Raw genomic sequence first — 19,928 nt, forward strand, 5'->3', positions numbered from 1 at the left:
ACTGCAAGTCCCAACCCACCTAAGCTGCATTTAAAAATGAGGATTCAGGGAAGGTGTTTCAGATATCCGGGGTCTTCCAGTGTACTTCCCTTCCTATCGGCACATGAGACACGCACTGGCCTTCAATTCCACAGACTGGATTTTATTATGGGGAGTGCCTTAAAAAACAGGGTTCTTTTGTGTCAATATTCATTTTGCTGATTATCAATTATATTATATTTGCGATCTCCAAAATCAAACTAAAAAATGCGTTTCTCTTCTTAAAAAAAAAAAAAAAAAAAAAGAGTCTGGTTTCAGGAAACACAGCCATAGCCGGGATTTATCTTAAAAGAAGAGTAGTTTCCAAAGCAGGTTTCACTGGATACCCAGAAAGGGACTCAGGCCTCAGACACAGATGTAGAATGGTTATCGGTGAAAGGCACCTCCTGCAGCAATATACGTGTGTATGTATAGGTATATATTGTCACTTTATAGATGTAGATCGTTTGTGTATTTAAGAAACTAATATAAAGTTATACAATCTATCTAGAAGGTCTTTTCTATCTATCTCAAAATCTCGTTGGGATTGTGGTGAGACAAAGGGAAGAGATGAGGAGGGCGATCAGGAAAATGCAGTGAAGAGCCCAGCGGAAATCCTGGCGTAGAGAAACGTAAACGCCTTTGAAACTGAATCCAATGTCACTTCAATTGTCAATCAGGTTTCCTCAGGCTCAAATGTAAATATTATGTAGATAACTAGTAGAATTAGATGTTCAGATGTATATTAAATAAATACCTGTTTTAAAGACAATATCAATAGTGGAATAAATATTAGTAAGTAAATCTGAATCTAAAATCTAGATATAATGATGCTAAAATCCACAAATTTTGGATTAGGAAGGTTTGTATTTGTGAGCTGCCATTTGTTTCAATCCATAAAACAGAATAGCCCACAGAATAGCCCTCTCTCAAGAGAGATATATAAACCAATCACCTGTGCCCTTAAATGTTTCAGGAAATAAATACGTGTGTGTGTATATGTGTGTGTCTTTATGTGTCTATATGAGTCTGTGTGTGTCTATTTGTCTATCTGTCTTGGTGTGTGTCTCTATGTGTGTGTCCGTGTGTGTCTGTGTCTGTGTATCTGTATCTACGGGTGTCTGTCTGTGTCTGTGTGTATTTCTGTGTGTCCCTGTCTCCGTGTGTGTTGATGTGTGTCTGTGTGTGTGTGAAAAAAGAGAATGAGAGAGAGATCCCATGTTGATCCTGCCTTTCTGACTTTGGGGGAGTTTTCGGTCTTCTGAACTATATTCACCACCGTTGCCTCAGTTCTTTAAGTCTTCATTCGAGCTAACAATAAATGGCTTTTCATAGGTTTTTAGAAAGGAGTGGCCCTCATATAGCTCTTGGCTCCTGGAAGAGGCCATCAGCCCTGCATTGAGCGTAGGTGTCGGGGGCTTGGAAAGGAGAATGATGGAAGGAAGGAGAGAAACTACATGCTGTGCTGATGTTCGGACCACCCAACAGACGGGTCTCCTCTGCCCATGATGGCTCTTCCCTCTTCCTTCTCCTTCACACTGAGAAGTAAGCCTTTGACAATTCTGGGGACTCGAAAAGATTGAAATAAGGAGGGATCATTCAAATGTTACGTTACAGATATTTCCTCATCTTCTATCCAATAACTCCCCAAAATGTTAATGCAGCCAAATTCTCTCACCAAAAACGTTAACTTCCAGGCCCTCAGCACATGTGGCTTGTAGAAACCTTTAGTTTCTAACATCGATGTTGAGTATTACTGAATGAAAAGGAAAATCAAGGTGTAGATAGATGTCTTTAAAAGCACACATATATATACATATACTTTTTATATTAAGATAAAATTATACATTACTCATTTAAAATAACTCCATGACAACTCAATAGAAGATTCAAATGCTTTAGCAAAATAATAATGTAAGATATTTATGAGTATCCTTTTTGTATAAGAAAAATTGAAAGAAAATATTTTGCAACATCTGAAAACAGTTTAAAATGTGTTGAATATTTCTACAAAAGTTCCAGAGTCAAACTATTTTTATTTCCTTTTGTCTGCCTAGAATTTTTAAGTGTTTTTATTAATATCAATAAATAATTCATGAACGCCTCTGTACAAGAAATGGTAAGTTTTTGTTTCTTTTTTAACCAACAAGATGAAAATAGTTGGAATCTAAAGAAATTAGAGCACTCCCGACAAAGGCTGGATTATATGAAATCACTAACATTCAACACTTCTGGACTTAAAAAAAACAGAAATTTTATAGGGTTCAACCAAATAATTTAGAAAATTTTCAAATGAACAGCAAATGTTTTTAAAAGTAAAACATTTATGTACTATGCAGTAAAAATACATTTTATTTTTCTTGTTTTATTTTCAGTTCTATGATGATATTAGTATAGAACAAGTAAATCCTATTTATATGAATTTCTTTTTCTAAGACCCCAAACATAAAGGCTATGTGTCACATCATGAACACACTTGAGAAAGTGCTGAGGTGAAAATACTAAACTTGAAAACTTTCTTCTAGCAATATTTAAAATTTTCCTAAATTCTTAAAATTTAATGCACAATATCATACATAGCATCAAGGTATTTTATCTTCAAAAAATGCACCAGGAGTGATAGATGTGCAGAAATATTCTTTTTGGATGATACGTGATTTTAACACTTCAAAGAAAATAAACTGTATCCCATCTTTCTGCAGAGATTTATTTCAAGAACTCATATAGAGATAGAAATGTGTGTTATTTTCCTATCTTTGCATAACTGTAGGTTTAGAATTGTTATATGAAAGATGAAGATATCAGTATACTTATATTTAATAAAATTAATAAACTTAATCATTCAAAATAACAGTATAGAAAAATTATTAGTCTAGAAGTCAACATATGTACAGAATAGGCAGAATGGCCTTCAAAGTCCTGTATGTATTTAACACACTGATTCATCAAAACCACATATATAACCATGCACAATTGCCATTCTTCAGGATTATTTTGCATTTTAACAAATGCAAGCTGTGTCTGAGCCGGTGGTAGAAACATTTTTGGAGCAGCTATAGCACGATGATCAGAGCCCTGCTCAGCGGACAGCGGCCTGCCTGGCCTGGCGCATCTCAGCCTTAAGTCAGCAGGGAAAGGACTCAACTATCCAGGTGAAAAAGGGGAAAAGCCCTCACGTCCATGAGTCTCTCTGGTTATACTGTAGCAACTTACTGTTTGTGTAAAAATATGGTTTCTTTAGATCTTTTTTAACAGGGGCCATGATACTCACTCATTCATTCATTCATTCTACAAATAGTTATAAAGATACAGCCGTGAACCAGATGGACAAACACACTGCCTTGTGGAGCTTATGTTTCTTAGAGATTAAACAATAATAACTAACATATTCCAATCACTGGAGGCCATAAACGACTGAAGTCAAACAAACCTGTATTTACCATTCTTGATGCATTTACATGCCAACTTTATTTACTTTCTTATATTTATCAGGGAGCCAAGGGGAACCTTTAGTTCACAACTCTCGTTAAAAAACAAAGAGCTGGACTAAGCCATGCTCGATTTTTGGAAACAAAGTAAAAGAAAAGGGACAGGAAACTCATACAGAGTAAAACACGGTTGACTCTGAACATTTGGGGCTGAACCTAACCTGAAATGACAGCATCTGGGTCGGTTAAATATCTTAACTCCAAAAGAGCACCAGCATCCCCAAAGATGTTTTACATAAGAATATAAAGCCAACTCTGTTACCAGGTCTGTGCCAGGCACAGGGGCAAGTCACGGTGGCAGGGGACGGGGCAGGACAGCGCTGGGAGACACTTCTCCAGGGTCTCCCATGCATCTTCCCAGCTGAGGCACTAAACTCATCTTTTGGTCTGGACTATCTTTTCAAAGCTTAGAGCAAACAGCCTTGGAAAGCAGAGATAGACATGTGCCTCCTGTCTTGCACACAGAAATTTCCTTTTTTTTTTTTTTTTTGAGCTTTAATATGTATTTTTTAAATGTATTTAGAGTTTGCACATTATGATTGTGCATCTAGATCAGGTGGGGACCAGGCCTTTCTTCACCAGCTTTGTTAACATCTGAATTGAAATCCCTTGTACATGCACAGTGTAGGCCAGACGAGCCCTCTGCAGTAGCTACATACGTAACAACACGGGGGCACGCGCAAGAGGGCCAGCGTCAGGCCGATAGCAGTCCTGACTCCATCATAGACTGACTGTGCAACCTCAAGTGGTTATTCACTTCTCTGGGTCTCCGGTTCCCATCTGTATGGTGGGGATAACAATAGTGCTCCATCGGTTTGTTGAAGGACTCAAAGATAGAATGTCGTAAGATGCTACAACAGTGCCTGGGATGTAGTGGAAACTCAATAATGCCAGATGTACAATTGGTTTCATAACACAGTGGTTTAACAATATGATTTATGATTAAATGATCGTTGTCGGGATGTTAAATGAAAAGTATAACATGTGCTCTACCCTGAAAATAGGGATAATTAATAAAGACAACAACTCAAGCAATTTTAAGGCCATTTCCTAAGGGATTAAGGGGATAAATATATATCCCCAAATGTTTTATACATAATATATGTTATGTATAAAACACACATATAGGCATACACATATAAAAATATGTATATATATAATTTACTTATATATGTATACACACATGTAAATGTGTATTATATATGCATATATATGCATAAGTTTATTACATATAGATGAATCCACTTATACACATATAGGTAGATAGATACATGGATAGATAATTTATATATAATCTTAGTTTTTTCATGATTGGGCTATTTACAGGTCATATAAAACTATTTGGTATGACTTTAACGTGCTCTCGCTTTCCTGAAATGTATACACATTGCATTTAACCATGTAAAGTGCTCATGGTCTCTGGCACATAGCAGGTGCTTAATAAATTATTAATGATGAACTTGCTTCACTTACTAACAGCTTTAATTGAAGAAGAAAAAAAAGTATCTACACATTGGGAGTACAACTTTGACTTTGTTTTTCCTTGGCAGGTAATCTTAATGGTTTTGCTTTCTCCTAAATGCAAAGCGCATAACGTATATCTACTCATCATTTTGTCAAACTCTTAAACCCAATACATTAATACCAATAGCCCTCCCTTGTTCTACTATGTCACTAGCACGAATCATATCTTCAGTGATCCAAATCCAGTCTCGGTAAATAATTACAATAAAAAGAAATGAGCCTCAAACATCTGTCTTGGAGATTTGTGCCACTGCAGGAAGTATGCGAACGGAAACACGGTTATTAATTACAACCTTCATTTTAGAAAACCTGAGGGTGAAATGACCTAATTTTATTTAGCACTTACATTTACTATTTATCAAAGCTGGGGTGTTTCTTATCTCTTGAGATTCAGTGTACTGATCTAATATTATTGCAGTTGGTAAAGAAACTTATAAAATTGTGTCACAGTAACAAAGTATATGAGGAATTGGCCTTGGGAAAATATACATTTCAGAATTTAATAGTAACCAAATTTTCTGACTAAGAGCTAAAGTTTTACTTTTACTCTGCCCAATTTCTTTAATTTAAATTAAGTAAAGAAAACATTCTCCCCCAAATAAAAATTAAATAGGTTTCCAAGCATTTGAACACCAGGGAATTTTAATGAAATGTCCCTATCTCCCTTTTAAAGTCTAATAGACACTGGGAAAAAAAATACTGAATGTTTGGGATGATACTTAGAAAACTGAAGGCTGCTTTTCCATTTCATTATAAGCATTATATTTATTTCCCTGCATTACTGAACAAATAGTATCAAAAAAGACTTTAAAATGTAAATTGACTTTTCCTGTTTAAGAATCATTTAACTGAACATACTAGAACTTCCTTATATTGGGAACCTCATTTGTATGTAAGAAGCAATTTTATTTAATTTTTTTCCTTATAACTTTAAAGCAATTGTACATCTAGATGTGTATTTAAAACAGAAAACTTCAAGAGTATGTATAAATGAAGCCACTTAACGTGCTGTGGTATAATGCTTCACATAAACACAAAATAGTTCTCAACTGATGTTACATTTGTCTTTGAACTGCCAAAGGCCTCTCCTTCCTGATTTTTCCAGAGAATTTTAGACATAAATATACATTGTCCTTGAAATCATTTGGTTCTACTACATATCCTCAAAGGAAAGGCGGCTCTCTCACTTACCATCTGCTATTTAATAACTTCCAGAATGAATTACATGCTAGGTTAAAGTGGCATCTTTTTTCCTGTCTGTGTTCTCAGTTTTATAACCATTAAGACTTAAAAATCAGGAGAGTAATCAATTCCTAGAGGCAGAACAGCATAGACATTAGGAACAGGGGCTCTCTTTTAGGCTTCCTGGAACCAAATTCTGAGTGGCTACTTGCTATGACTGTGACCCTGGCCAACTAACTCACTCACCCCTTCCTGGGTTCTTATCTGTACAATGGGATAGCAAATTGCATACCTCATAAGAATTCAATGGGTAAACTTGTGTAAAGCTTTTGGAATCCAGCCTGGAAGAGAGCAGGGGGTCCAGGACTAGTCTTAAACCAACTATTTTCACCATGGCGTGGACACCTCACACACATATACAGATGCAGATGTGAGCTGGGTCAGGTTTCAAGTTGGCCTCCCCATAATATCTGACTTTCTTCTCTTCTGGGGAAGTGAGCTCGAAATAAAGAGAGAGTTTATGAATTTTATTCTAATTGCCGTAAGCACTCTCGGTAGGATTTCAGCAGAGGAGTGTCATGTTTTGATTCACACATGCCTAGAAGCTCAGTCTGGCTGCTGAGTGAGGGGAGACAGAGGGGGGAATGAGTGAGGGGCTGTTTCAGGGGTGCAGTGGGTGGTGGTGACTTGGCGTGGTGCGGGAGTGGCCTCACGTGGGCAGATGTGCTTGTAGGTGGAGTTGACAGGACTTGACAATGGAGTGAACACGGGAGGGGAGGAAGAGAGAAGGGAGGAAGGACAAAGAAGAATGTCCAGATGGCTATTCTGAATTCCCTTCCACCCGATTTGTGGGTAGCCGGGAGCACTCTCACAGCCTGGCTTCTGTTCCTGTTCTTTACTTCTGTTTCTTCCTCTTGCCCCCGTTTCTGGGCATTTCTCAGAGCTTTGAGACTCTCATATCATCACTCCTTACATTTGCCCCCACTTATCTTGGGACCAGTTTAATACTTAAACTATTCATAGGCTAGTAGACTGCACAGAGCCTTGAATTCATGGTGCACCGTGGTGCAGTGCCTCCCCAGGCAGGTCCTGGCAACATTACACAATCACTGTGTTCTTGTGATGCCCAAAGCATTCACATGGAATCAAACGATCACTGCACAGCTTTACCTGTGGCAGAGGGGACGTCCCCCAGGGTGGTGTCACTACAATGAAACGCTTTGCCAGATGTTTTTATGATGACCAATCAAATTAAGTTATTTACTTTCTACTAAATTAGTAAGATAAGGAAAACAATGCCTTCTCCATAAGATTGAATGATGTAACAGACAAACGTTTAATGAGGTACAATATCTAGAGTTATCATTCAAAAAAGTGGTCCCAATTATTACTATGACTTCACCAGACCAAGTCCAGTCCCAGGTGGAGTTCCATCTCTTCTATAAAGACTGATCCTAGGCAGAGCATCCATGTTACCTCATCCACATCAGTTACCTCATCTACATCAGTTATCTCTTCTACTGTGATTTCCACCAGGCCATTTGTCTAAGGTCCTGTGCACATGTGCAGGCTCTGAGGGCAGGGGCTGTCTCATCAACTTTTATATGCCAGTGGTTGTAAGCCCGACGGCCTGAACAGAGTGCACAGGCACTGGCTGCTCAGCGAATGAGTTAGGGGTGCACCGCACCTCCCTGTATGAGTAATTTCTTTGGCTCCCTGTGCCCACAGGAGTTATCTATCTCACACACTGTCTCCTGGGAATTCAGGCATTTTTGTCTGCTTCCCTCTTTCTGAAACTCTCTGCATCTCTCTTTCTCTACCCCCAACTAAGGACTTAGAAAGCTATGCTGTGCTTCTTTTCCTCATAATCTCCCATACTTGGCCCTGTACATTGGAGTTCTGTGATGCCAATCCATTAATTAGCAGATATAAACCACTTGCATTGGCATTCTAGAGACGAAGCTAGAAAGTAGAGCTAAAAATTTGGGTGTGTGTAATGGCTTAACCCAATGAGGTACGGCCTTAACACATAAACGTGGCTCATGTAGATAAAGTAGTTTGTCTTTACACTCTGAATGCATTCTGTCCTGCACGTGTTCAGGAAGAAGCAATTCAACATCACAGTGACAGATGGAAGGTTCTTGCTCACTTCATCAACCTGTGAAGTAACAGGCACATATGTGAGGCACCGTTCAATTAATCTAAGGATAATGCTTCACTGGCTAAAACAAAATGCCACTGAGACTATGTGTCTGTGGTCCCTAATGAGCTCAATTATCTCCAGGCAAAATGATTTCCATATAGCTTTAAAGATGATGGAAGTATCCACGTCTATCAGGGCATTTTTACTAAAATCAAATATGTCCCTAGAAATATTTACAACCAAAAACAAGACTGATTTTGTAGGAAACTGGAAAATGTTCTTTTAGTTACGTTTCCAAGTTATTGAATTCATATTAAATACATGTGGAAAAAAGTGTTATTTTATCATATTGTTTTAGGCAAATAAAAACAGAAGTGAGAAGATAGTGTGGTATTGGCGAAGAATAAACACATATATAGAGAGAACAGAATAGAGAATCCAGAAATAGACCCCCATAAACACAGCTGGCTGATATTTGACAAAGGAGCAAAAGGCAACACAAACAGAGAAAAGATAGCCTTTCAACGAATGGTGCTGGAATGACTGGGCATCCATGTGCAAAAGTGAATATAGCACAGACCTCACAGCCTTCACAAAAATTAATCTGAAACAGATCGAAGACCCAAATGTAATGCATAAAACTCCTAGAAGATAACATAGGAGAAAGTCTAGGTGACCTTGGTTTTGGGGATAACTTTTCAGATACAACACCAAAGGCATGTCCCATGAAAGAAAGGATTAATAAGTTGTACTCCATTAAAATTAAAAACTTCTACTCTGCAAAAGACTGTCAAGAGAATGAGGAGACAAGCCAAAGACTGGCAGAAAACATTTTCAAAAGACAAATCTGATAAAAGATTGTTATCTAAACTACACAAAGAGCTCTTAAAGCTCAACGATAAGAAAACGAACATTCTGATTAAAAATGGACAAAAGACCTAAATAGAAACTTCACCAAAGAAGGTAGACAGATGGCAAACAAGTACATGAGAAGATGTCCCAGATCATATGTCACTAGGGAAATGCAAAGTAAAACAGCAATTAGATACCGCTGCACACCTATTAGAATGGCTAAAATCCAAAACACTAACACCACCAAATGCTGGTGAGGATGTGGAGCAAAAGGAACTCTCACTCATTGCTGATGGGAATGCAAAATGGTGCAGCCACTTTAGCAGACACTTTGGTGGTTTCTTACAAAATTAAACATACTCCTAACATATGATCTAGCAATCAAACTAGTATTGGTATTTACCCAAACAAGTTGAAAACTTATGTCCACACAAAAACCTGCACGTGGATGTTTAGAGCAGCTTTCTTTATAATTACCAAAACTTGGAAGCAACCAAGATGTCCTTCAGTAGGTGAATGGATAAATCAACTGTGGTCCATCCAGACGACGGAATATTATTCAGTGTTAAAAGGAAATGAGCTATCAAGCCATGAAAAGACATGGAGGAAACTTAAGTGCGTGTAACTAAGCAAAAGAAGTCAATCTGAGAAGGCTACATACTGTATGATTCCAACTATATGACATTCTGGAAAAGGCAGAACTATGGAGACAGTAAAAAGATCAGTGGTTGCCAGGAGTTGAGGGGGGGTGTGTGGATAATAGGTAGAGCACACGGGATTTTTAGGGCAGTGGAACAACTCTGTGTCATACTAATGATAGATATGTGTCACTAGCCATTTGTCCAAACCCAGAGAAGGTACAACACCAAGAGTGAACCCTAATGTAAACTATTGACTATGTGTGATAATGACGTGTCAATGTAGGGTCATGGATTGTAACACACGCATCAGTCTGGTGGGAGGTGTTAATAGTGGGGGAGGCTGTCTGGGGGCAAGGGGGTACATGGGAAACCTCTGTACCTTCCGCTCAATTTTGCTTTGAATCTAAAGTTGCTCTAAAAAATAGTCTTTTTAAAAAAATATGAGAATAAAAATTACATTTATATAGTTACCTTGTCATTTATCAAGTCTTTCTCAGACAGTATACAAATTTAAAATGGCTTTTCCTTTAAAACATAGCCTATACTTGACATTTTAAGCATAGCATCCAGACAACTTAAAAAAATATCGCTGATGCCTGTATTCCACCCAAGATCAGTTAACTCAGAATCCCTGAGGGTCAAACCTGGACACTAGTATTTTTTTAAAGCTGCCTAGATGATTTTAATATATTACCAGAGTGGAGAAGCCCTGGGATAATGAAAAGGGCATCGGTTTGAGAACTAGAGAGAGTCGAATTCAAACCTAGTTCTGCAAATTAGTAGCTTATACTTCATTCATAATGTCATCTGTGTCCTATCTTTTCAGAGTTGTTATGAGATTCATAGAGAAGCTATTTGAAACATACGGCACCTAGTAGACACTTTAAAACGACAGGCCTTATTGTTAATGATCTCTGAGCTATGTGCAAAGTGAGCAGCATCTTAAATGCCTAGGAAATTTTTCTTATTATAAGAAACCCACAATATGTATGCGTTTTTGTCATCTGTGGGGTTAAGCTCTTATTTTGAGAGAATAATTTTATTAAGACTTGAACTTAAAAACATACCAATGTATCTTATTATCCTCGCTTCCTGTACTATTACTTAATTATAATAAAATGGTATTTTATTCAATAGAAAATAACTAAGAAATTTTAATGTTGTCTCAGTGGTGCCTAACTGACTCTCAGGAAATGCAATAATTACTTGCAAAAAAAAAGTGAAAATAAATGAAAATGATAACAAGGAAAATGAAAACTGTGGAAGGAACTCGATTATTTTCTGTAAACATTTATATGTTCATATCTAAGAAGTTTAAATAATTTTAATATGACCAAAATACTATATACAAAAAGAGGTCAGTAAACTAATTTTCTAATTGAAGACCATGTGGATCCATTTTGCGAGTATCATAAAAGCAAAAATATTATTGTCTATGTAGAAATATTATATAATTTTCAATTTTTAGAAACTAGATAATTTCCAGTTTGAGGCTAGTTTTAATACAGCTGTGATGAAAATCTTGCTGTAAATTGTGTGTGTGTGCAGGCATGTACGTGTGTATGTGCACGCGTGTGAACTTTGGTTGTCTTTGGCTTTGCGTTATGGACTTGATTATTGTTTTTTAAGACTAGAGTCCTAGAATGGGCCCAAACTTTTGACCCTTTTAAGAATATTATCATACACTGTAAATAGCTTTCCAGAAAACTTACCCCACTTCACAAATCAGTGAGTTACTTTTTGAGCATCAATGCACTATCCAGAGCTGGTGATATTCAAATATACTAGGCACTGCCTTTAACCTCAAGGAACTTAAAATGAGATGGGAGATGAAGACGAAACCCGTGTAGAATTATGTTTAATATTTTGTGTAGAATGCTATTTCCAGGCTTGATGTCTTCATGTCCTCTCAAGTTCATCTCTCCAAATTGAAAATGGCAGCATCGTCAGGGTTATGAATCACATGGTCTAGATACTGATGGAACCAACACAATTCTATGACCAACCTCCGAGATTTTACATGGTTGGAGGATTTCATATGGAGTAAATTGGTTTTCACCTCACCACGAGGTGAGACCAAGCCCTCACGTGCTGTGGGAGAGGATCGCAGGACATTGGGATCCAGAGTTCTCCCCAGCGAATTCCGTTCCTCCTCACGTCTGCAAAGACAGGCGAGTACCCTTGGACACTCACGTTTACACGTAGGAGGCTTCCCCTTGTTACTCCACAAGCCGTCTTCTTGACACACCGCTGTTGCTTGTTGGCTAGCTGCAAGCTTAAAGCCCTCGCTGCATTCGTAGATCACTTTACTGTCCAGCGTGAACTCAGTCCCCGTGAAAGAACCGTTTCCTGGGGCCTCTGGGATTCCACAGGACACGGCTGGAAAGAAACGAAACAAATGGAGGGTCACTCTTACAAGACTTTATCAAATTTTTTTCTTTTCTTCTATTTTTCATCACAAATACATACAAAAACTGTTAGATATTTATATTTCTAAGGTGCAGCATAACTATACCCATTTTCAAAGTTTTTAATGATCTTAAGAGTTAATGAGAAACAACGAAAAACTGGTTGGAATAAAATATCTTTACAATTATTATTCCAGGAGGTTAAGTCTGACTGCTGTCACACAGTGTAATCACACTGACACGTTTTCTCAGACAGCCACGGTCAGGAGAACACAGTGCCATGCATTCTACTTCATTTAATATCGGAAAGAAAGGATAAAATAAAATCTTTACCATCACAAAATTAATCACAATGTTGACTCCTCGGTATTAAACAATTACCCACCTCAGGTCTCAAAAATCTCCCCCATCTTATTTACTGCCCCCAGCACCCAAAGAATCATTTTCCTTAAAGTACCAGGCAGTTCTGTTCCAAAGGCAAATAACTTAGCTAAGATCATCAATGCATCTATTGTCATAAAATCTACTATTTTATAAGTTACCTGTCAGAAAACAAGGTATACAAAACTAAGATATAGAGGGAATTAAAGGAAGAGAACTAGAGCAGAACGCTTAGTCCTGGAGAGGATGTGCAGGTCAGCTTATGTGAAACGCCAGGCAAGAAAGTGGTATGAATGAGAAAGAAATTCTTTTAAATTTTTAAATTAAAATTTTTTTTAAATTTTAAATTAAAAAAAATATTTAAACAAGTAAGACGTAGGAAGAATTCAATATAGACACTTCCTTCTTAAATTTACTAGCTCCGATCCAGACTTATCTATTATGAGACAAAGAAAATTCTGAAGTTAAATGACTATATGTTACAATAAGAAAACAAGGAGTAAGGCAGGGTAATGAAACAGAAGTAGTTCCCAACAATACAGACCCAATTCAGGTGCACTTGTTAACGAAAAGTTTTGCAATAACTAAATGAAGGGCCTTCTTGAACTCAATCAATATTTAAGATACTATTAACATCACGGATTTTAAATTTAGATCAGTTAAAACTTTTCTGACATAGATTCCAGTGAGAAGACACAGAGAGCACGTTAGAGCTGGAAAGATTGATTGAAAGAGTTTTATAAACTTAGAATTTCACAGATAAGGAAAATTGAGGTTCATAAAGATAAAATGACTTGCCCATCATATCACGGTGACTTTGTGTAAAACCTGTGGCCAGAGAGCAGATCTACGACTCCAACGCGACTGTCTTCTGTCTACGACAGCCCTGTCACCTGTGGTGTAATTTGAGTTTTTTGGTTGTTGTTTTTGTTCTTTTTTCTTTATCAAAATCTTGAATTAATGCAATGGAAAATTATCAGAGACATAAAGGAAAATCTAGTGCTCATAAAAATCAAACTTCTGGAATACTTAAGCTCTAAAATTTCTCTTGTGCTTAAATCTATGATCAGCTATTTCAACCATCTGAAATATATATATGAAGCACATCACAATAAAAATTTGCAGCTGATGGAGAACAAAAAACATAGACATATAGACATCACTTTGGACAAAGTATTTAAAATATTCAATGACCTTTGGCTTTCCAAAGCCATTATTTAGTCAAGGCAATGTATCAATGGGAAGACTGCTAAGTATTCAGAAAATGTTCATCCTAATTTACTGAATGTAGTAAATGTCCTTTACAATTGTGATCTCTGAGTATTGCCCATATCTTTTTTCCTCACCATTTTCTTGAGATTTCGCTCAAATAATCATTTGTGCATTCTCACAAACCTTAATTCCTCTTCCCTTCACTGAAGCGTCCCAGTGTCCAGTTTCCTTACATTCTCATTTGGGGTGAGAACTGAACGGAATGACATTTCTCTGGCAGGTTAAAGGGGAAAGATGACATTCTGCAAACACCCATGAACCTACCCTTAAAAGGATTCATACCCAGGAAGCAAAAGCAGAAAAGCTTTATAACCACTTCGGTTAAATCTGGAAGCTTATTTCACAAGAGAACCCTGATTCCAAGGACTTAAGAAGACCCACTTCATGTTGTCTGATCAACAACTTGGAATCTTTTGGCCTTAAGCGATAGGTTTTAGCCCCTGGAGCGTCTTGACAACAGGCTCTCTGGTGGGGCTTAAAATAGAAATTGGCGATCTACTAAAAATGGAATTCTAACATTTCTGATTCAATGAAGAGTAGATGGAATAATTCTTATAGACATGAATTTAGGCTCATGGGATGAAGGCAGTTTTCTGCTGAAGTCTGGTATTCATTCATCTACTCATTCATTCCAGAACTTTTGCATGATTACTATGTGACAGATAGTCCTGAGATCCATTTTTTATTTAACGTCAATTAGCTAAACGTGGGCAACTTTCAAACTCGGGAGAATTTTCTTACTTTTAGTTGCTAAATGGAATACATTTTCTCTTTTTTTTTTATTGTACTAACAGGGCATTATATCTCCCAGCAACCCAGGCAAATGATCACATACCACATACTCATACTATAAAATTATCTTCTGTTTAAGAGCACAGGCTTCAAAACTAGACCTCTGAACTAGCTCTTGTCTCTGACATTTTCCAGCTGCGTGACTTCAGTTAAGTTACTTAATGAATGTTGTCTCCCTCCTCTCAGGTTAATAACACCCACCTCAACTGTAATTGTGAGGATTAAATGAAATAATGTGTACAAAACAATTAGCACTGTATTGACACAATGCAGGCACTTAATACATGACTAAATATTAATTTCATATGCAGGTGTCTATACACATACATAATTTATACTTATTTCTTCTGTAAATAAAGATTTGAGTTGCAAGTATCAACTCCTTGTAATCTATTTATTAGAGAGAAAAGAGTAAATCAGTAGTAAGCTGGCTTATTTCCAGGACATAACTCCTGAGAGATGTAACATTTTGATTTCAAATAAATAAATGGAAGAGACACTCCAATTTCCAGAGTTGTACCCTCCTTTAAGGTATGAATCCTACATGGGATTTTTTCCTTGCATATTTAAGACCATACAAACAATGGTCACTTTTGCCTCTGCGGGTTTAAAAACACTTCTCTGATTGCTTCCTACTTCTTTCAAATGATTGTTCTCTGTAATTTACAATGGCTCCTTTTCTTTTTGTGGCCTCTCAAGTTTCAACACCTCAAGTTTCAACACCCTACCATACACTTTGTTTTCCTTTTTTTTTTTTTTACATTTTTTGGCTTTCAAAGCCCATCAAAATATTTTTTCGGACTCCTCCTAATTCTCCATTCTCCCCAAAATAGAGCTCTCTGTGGTCTACTGACCGTCATTACATATTCACTCCCCTCAGCTGCCTATTGTCACTTCCTTGCCTTAGGTTTTTGGCTTCTTTGCCCCTCCCCCGAATGCCCTCCCTCATCTGCCCCTATTTAAGCCTAGGGCAGCAAATTGGTTTCAACCTTTACCGAGATTGGTAGTGTTACTGGGCAAAATAGTCTTTTTTTTTTTTTTTTTTTAATTTAGCAAGTATTTATTTAAATGAAAGTCCTGCTTCACAAAGCACTGATATAGAAATGTACTTTCTGCAGCTGTCTGTATTAAATTATTACCTTGGGCATAGTCTTCTTAAAGTTCCTAGTAACTTTTGACATAAAGATCAATAGCGCTTCAACAGATGTTGATGGAGTCCATGGGGTCAGGCCTATTCTTGAGTGGATGTTCAACATATACACATGTTTTGTGATAGCTACATTTTCATTATCGACTTCTTTGAAACTTGGAAAATTATTACCTAACTTTCCATTAAACATCCAGTTTGTTCGGTGCTAATTGCTGTCAAATGGGTTAACTGCCAAATAAAAAGTGCTAAGACAAAAGATTAAATATGGTTGCAGAGTTCCCATGCAATAAATCGCAAGCTTCTAGCAAGAGTGTTTGTACCAGTGTGCCTCACACTTCAACGTGCATGTCAATCCTGGGGCATATTCTGACTCGGTAGCCTGGGCTGGGGCCTGAGACTCTGCCAGTCTAACAAGCTTCATGGTCTTAGAACCACACTCAGGGGAGCAGGGTTCAGACTATTCTAAGGGCTCTCTGGAGGGCTCCTGAGCCCTTTCCACACACATTTTTCACCGACGTTTGCCATATAATTTCCTGTCAACCAATTGTTGCCCTTGCAGGTTTCACATTTACACACCCGGTGGCCTGCAGGTTCGGCAGCACCGAAACCCTCCCAGGACCCCCTCCTTCGTGAAGGAGTTATGTGCCCCTGTTTTCCTGTCTGAATGCACTTTATCAGCAAGCACTTCCTTGAAAGGCAGGGGCTGTGTTGGATCTGGAAATGTCTGGGGAAAAAGGGATTTGTTGTTGATGGTTTTCTTTCCGCTAACCCTGTGCTAATGTGAGAATTCTGTTCCTCACAGGCAGGATCCCTATTTACGTGAGACCGTGGCAGACCAGCAAGTGCAAAATGAAGATCTACCGATGCCATTGAAGCTTATCTCAGTGCAACTAGGAATAATAACAGTTTGTTAAGAGTTAAAAATAAAGAGAAAATACAAATCACCCCAGAAAGTGGGCAGACCAGACACAGAGGAATACTGTCCTGGATAAACTGGGATACATGTTACCCCAAAATATGAAGCTCTGCTTTGTTACAAGGTGAGCCTTGCACTTCCTCCCACAATTTTCTCTCTGCAATGACCCGTGCCTTTTAAGTCTTACAGTTAGCAATTTATGAAAAATGATGGGTGGTAGTTCTTGAGCTGTGTTTCAGCTCCAAATCTGTAGCCCACAAATCTGTGTGACCCAGAGCTTATCACTTAGGGTCTTTGATTCTCAATTTCCTCATTTGTAAAACCAAGGACAAACTCAAAGTGCTTTTTGAGAAATTTAAAATCTACAAAGCACCTTGCTCTTTAAGAAAAGTTCATTAACAAATGGACATGAACTCACCCATAATTTGAGCATTATCATAACTACCTATTCTTTCATTCATTTTACCTACTCTGCCAATCTCTGTCTTATAATTGGTGTATTGAGACCACTTATGTTTAATCTAATTATTAATACAGTAAGACTTAAGTCTGTCATTTTATTTTTGTTTCTGTTTTCTCTGCCTTTCTATGGGTTATTTGAACATCTTTTGAATTCCATTACAGTTTATTTATAGTATTTTTTTAGCATATCTCTTTGATGGCTTTTTTTAGTCATTATTCTAGGTATTAATTATACATACACAACTTCTCATAGTCCACTGTTGTCCAATTTTACCAGTCTGAGTGACTTGTAGAAATCTTATGTTCTTTTATATACCTTTATCCTCCTCCATTGATAATATAATTCTCTTAATTATTTTCTCTATGTGCCTTGAGAACCACATTAGACAATGCTGTACGTTTTGCTTCCATTGTCAAATATAATTTAGAATGCTCAAAAGGAAAACGAAAGTCTGTTGTATTTACTCATATTTTTGCTCTTTTTGTATTCTTTCCTCCCTGATGCTTCAAGTTTATTTCCTTTTTGTTTAGAGAATTTCCTTTAGCCACGCTTATATGCTAGGTCTGCTGGTAATAAATTCTTAGTTTTTCATCAGTTGACAAAGTCTGCACTTGCCCTTCATTCCTGAAGGACATTTTTACTGACTATCGAATGCTGGGTTGGTTGTTCTTCCCTTCCAGCACCTGACAAATGTTGTTCCATTTCTTTTTGTCTGCCAGGGTTTCAGTGAGACATCTACCGTAATTTGGACGCTTACTTCCCTGCAGGTCATCCACTGTTTCTGTCTGGTTACGGTCTTTAGTTTCCAGAAGGCTGACTATGATGTGACTTGGTGTGCATTTCTTTGGGTTTCTGATATGTGGGTTTCACTTAGCCTTTTCAATCTGTAAGGTTTACGTTTTTTTGCCAAATTTGGGAGGTTTTCAGCCATATTTCTTCCAGGACTTCTTCAGCTTCTGCCTCTTTTTCCTCTCCTTCAGGGACTCTGATGACACAAATGTTAGACTGTCTGTTATAGTCCCACATTCCCTGAGGCTCAGTTCATTTTATTTTTAAGTTCATTTTCTCTCTGTCGTTCAAAGTGGGTAATTTTTATTGTTCTGTCTTCAAATTCACTGGCCCTGTCCTCTGTCCTCTCCATTCTGCTGTCGAATCCTTCTACTGAAATTTTTTTTTTAATTACAGTTATTGTATTTTTCCGTTTAAATCATTCCATTAGGTTACTCTTTATGTCTTCTATTTCTTTGCTGAGGCTTTCTATTTTTTAATTGATTACGCAGGCTCATAATTCCTCATGAAAGTATATTTATAACAGCTGCCTTAAAATCGTAGCCAGAGAGTTCTAGCATCTGTGTCATCTTGGCATTGGCTTCCATTGCATCTCATTAAGTTTAATTGAGTTTCTTGGTGTGACGGGTGATTTTGTGTTAACCCCTGGACCTTTGGGGCATTATAAGACTCTGGCTCATGTTTAAATCTTGCGTTTTACTCGGCCTTGTCTGTCATCGCTCCAGTTGGTGCAAGGAAGTTCCACCTTCTTCTTGGCAGGGAGGGGCGGAAGTGTAGGTGGACGGGGTCCTGGCTGGGCAGTGTGGCAATGAAGGCTCTCTCCTCCAGGTCAACACTGATCCCTCCCCGGCTGGGAGAGTGAGGGGCGCCTCTTTGCCACTCCCCACGTGGCCTCCACTGACATGGTAGAGGGATGGCCTTGTTGCAGCTGAGGAGTGGTGACACTGCTGACTCTCCAATATGTCTCCTCTGATACCACCCCAGTGAGGAGGGGGAGGGGTGGCTCATCACCACCAGGTGGGGTGGGAGTCCAATTTCCCACTGATGGTACCACTGATACCACCCAGCAGGGATGAAACTGCAGCCTCTTACTCTGCTTTCCCAAACCTCTCCCAGCGGGGAGGGTCAGGGCATCTCAGAGAGCCTGGGAAGACTCTCCACCTGGTCTTTGCAGCTGGTGGTGAGCATGTGCCCACAGTTTTTTCTGTGGGGTTTGGATGGAGAAGAATGATCATTGACTAAACATTTTCTGTCTTGTCTGGCTGCCCCTTTCCTGGTCTTCGGCACCGAGAGCAGGCTTTTCTTGGAGATTGTTTTTTTGTCTGTGTCCCTTGGTGTTTCAAGGTGATCAGCTTCTGCAGCATCCAGTCAGAGAAATTTGAAGTAAAAAAGAGAAGTCAGGGAATTCACCCCTGAATCATTCTTCAGGTTCTGAGATGCCTAAGCCATTCTGCCGTCTTCTCTCCGCCTGTCAGAGTTTTCTTATATATATATTTTTATACAATTTCTAGGGATTTTAGTTGTACTTAGGAGACGGAATAGAGACAAGTATATCTACTTCATCTTCGTAGAAGTAGAAGTGAGAATATCCTGTTAGAAATGATTAAGAAAGGGTTCTGCGATAGATTGGTGATGTCTGCCACAGCAAACAATTTCAGAATCGGGCAGACCATGCTCCCTGGAATAGCTGAATTCCTCAGCATTCACTGTCTATTCCACTTACATGAGTACATCTTACCTGATGGTGCTCATATATTGCCTTCCTAATGGTATAAAAATCCTTAGAGGGCAGAACATGTTATAAATCTTTTCACCCTTGCCACTATCTTGAATATCACAGTGCTCAATAAATATAAGTTAATTTATTTCTAGGAAATGGAAAATATTATTATACCATAAAAGGTAACAC

General features: G+C 38.1%; 1 protein-coding gene across 1 annotated transcript in view; it reads right to left on the minus strand.

Moving 5' to 3' along the window:
* The window catches only part of CSMD1 (CUB and Sushi multiple domains 1), a gene marked incomplete at its 5' end in the record, with an annotated part of 1,589,548 nt that overhangs the window by 88,172 nt on the left and 1,481,448 nt on the right, over window positions 1–19,928 (minus strand). Inside the window, one exon of the mRNA XM_087418289.1 lies at window positions 12,042–12,227. Within this exon, the coding sequence (XP_087274415.1) occupies window positions 12,042–12,227 (186 nt within the window). The remainder of the gene's footprint in view (window positions 1–12,041; window positions 12,228–19,928) is intronic.

Source organism: Ceratotherium simum, chromosome 28 (genome assembly GCF_057802395.1).
Source record: "Ceratotherium simum simum isolate JZ-2026a chromosome 28, ASM5780239v1, whole genome shotgun sequence".
NCBI lineage: Eukaryota > Metazoa > Chordata > Mammalia > Perissodactyla > Rhinocerotidae > Ceratotherium > Ceratotherium simum.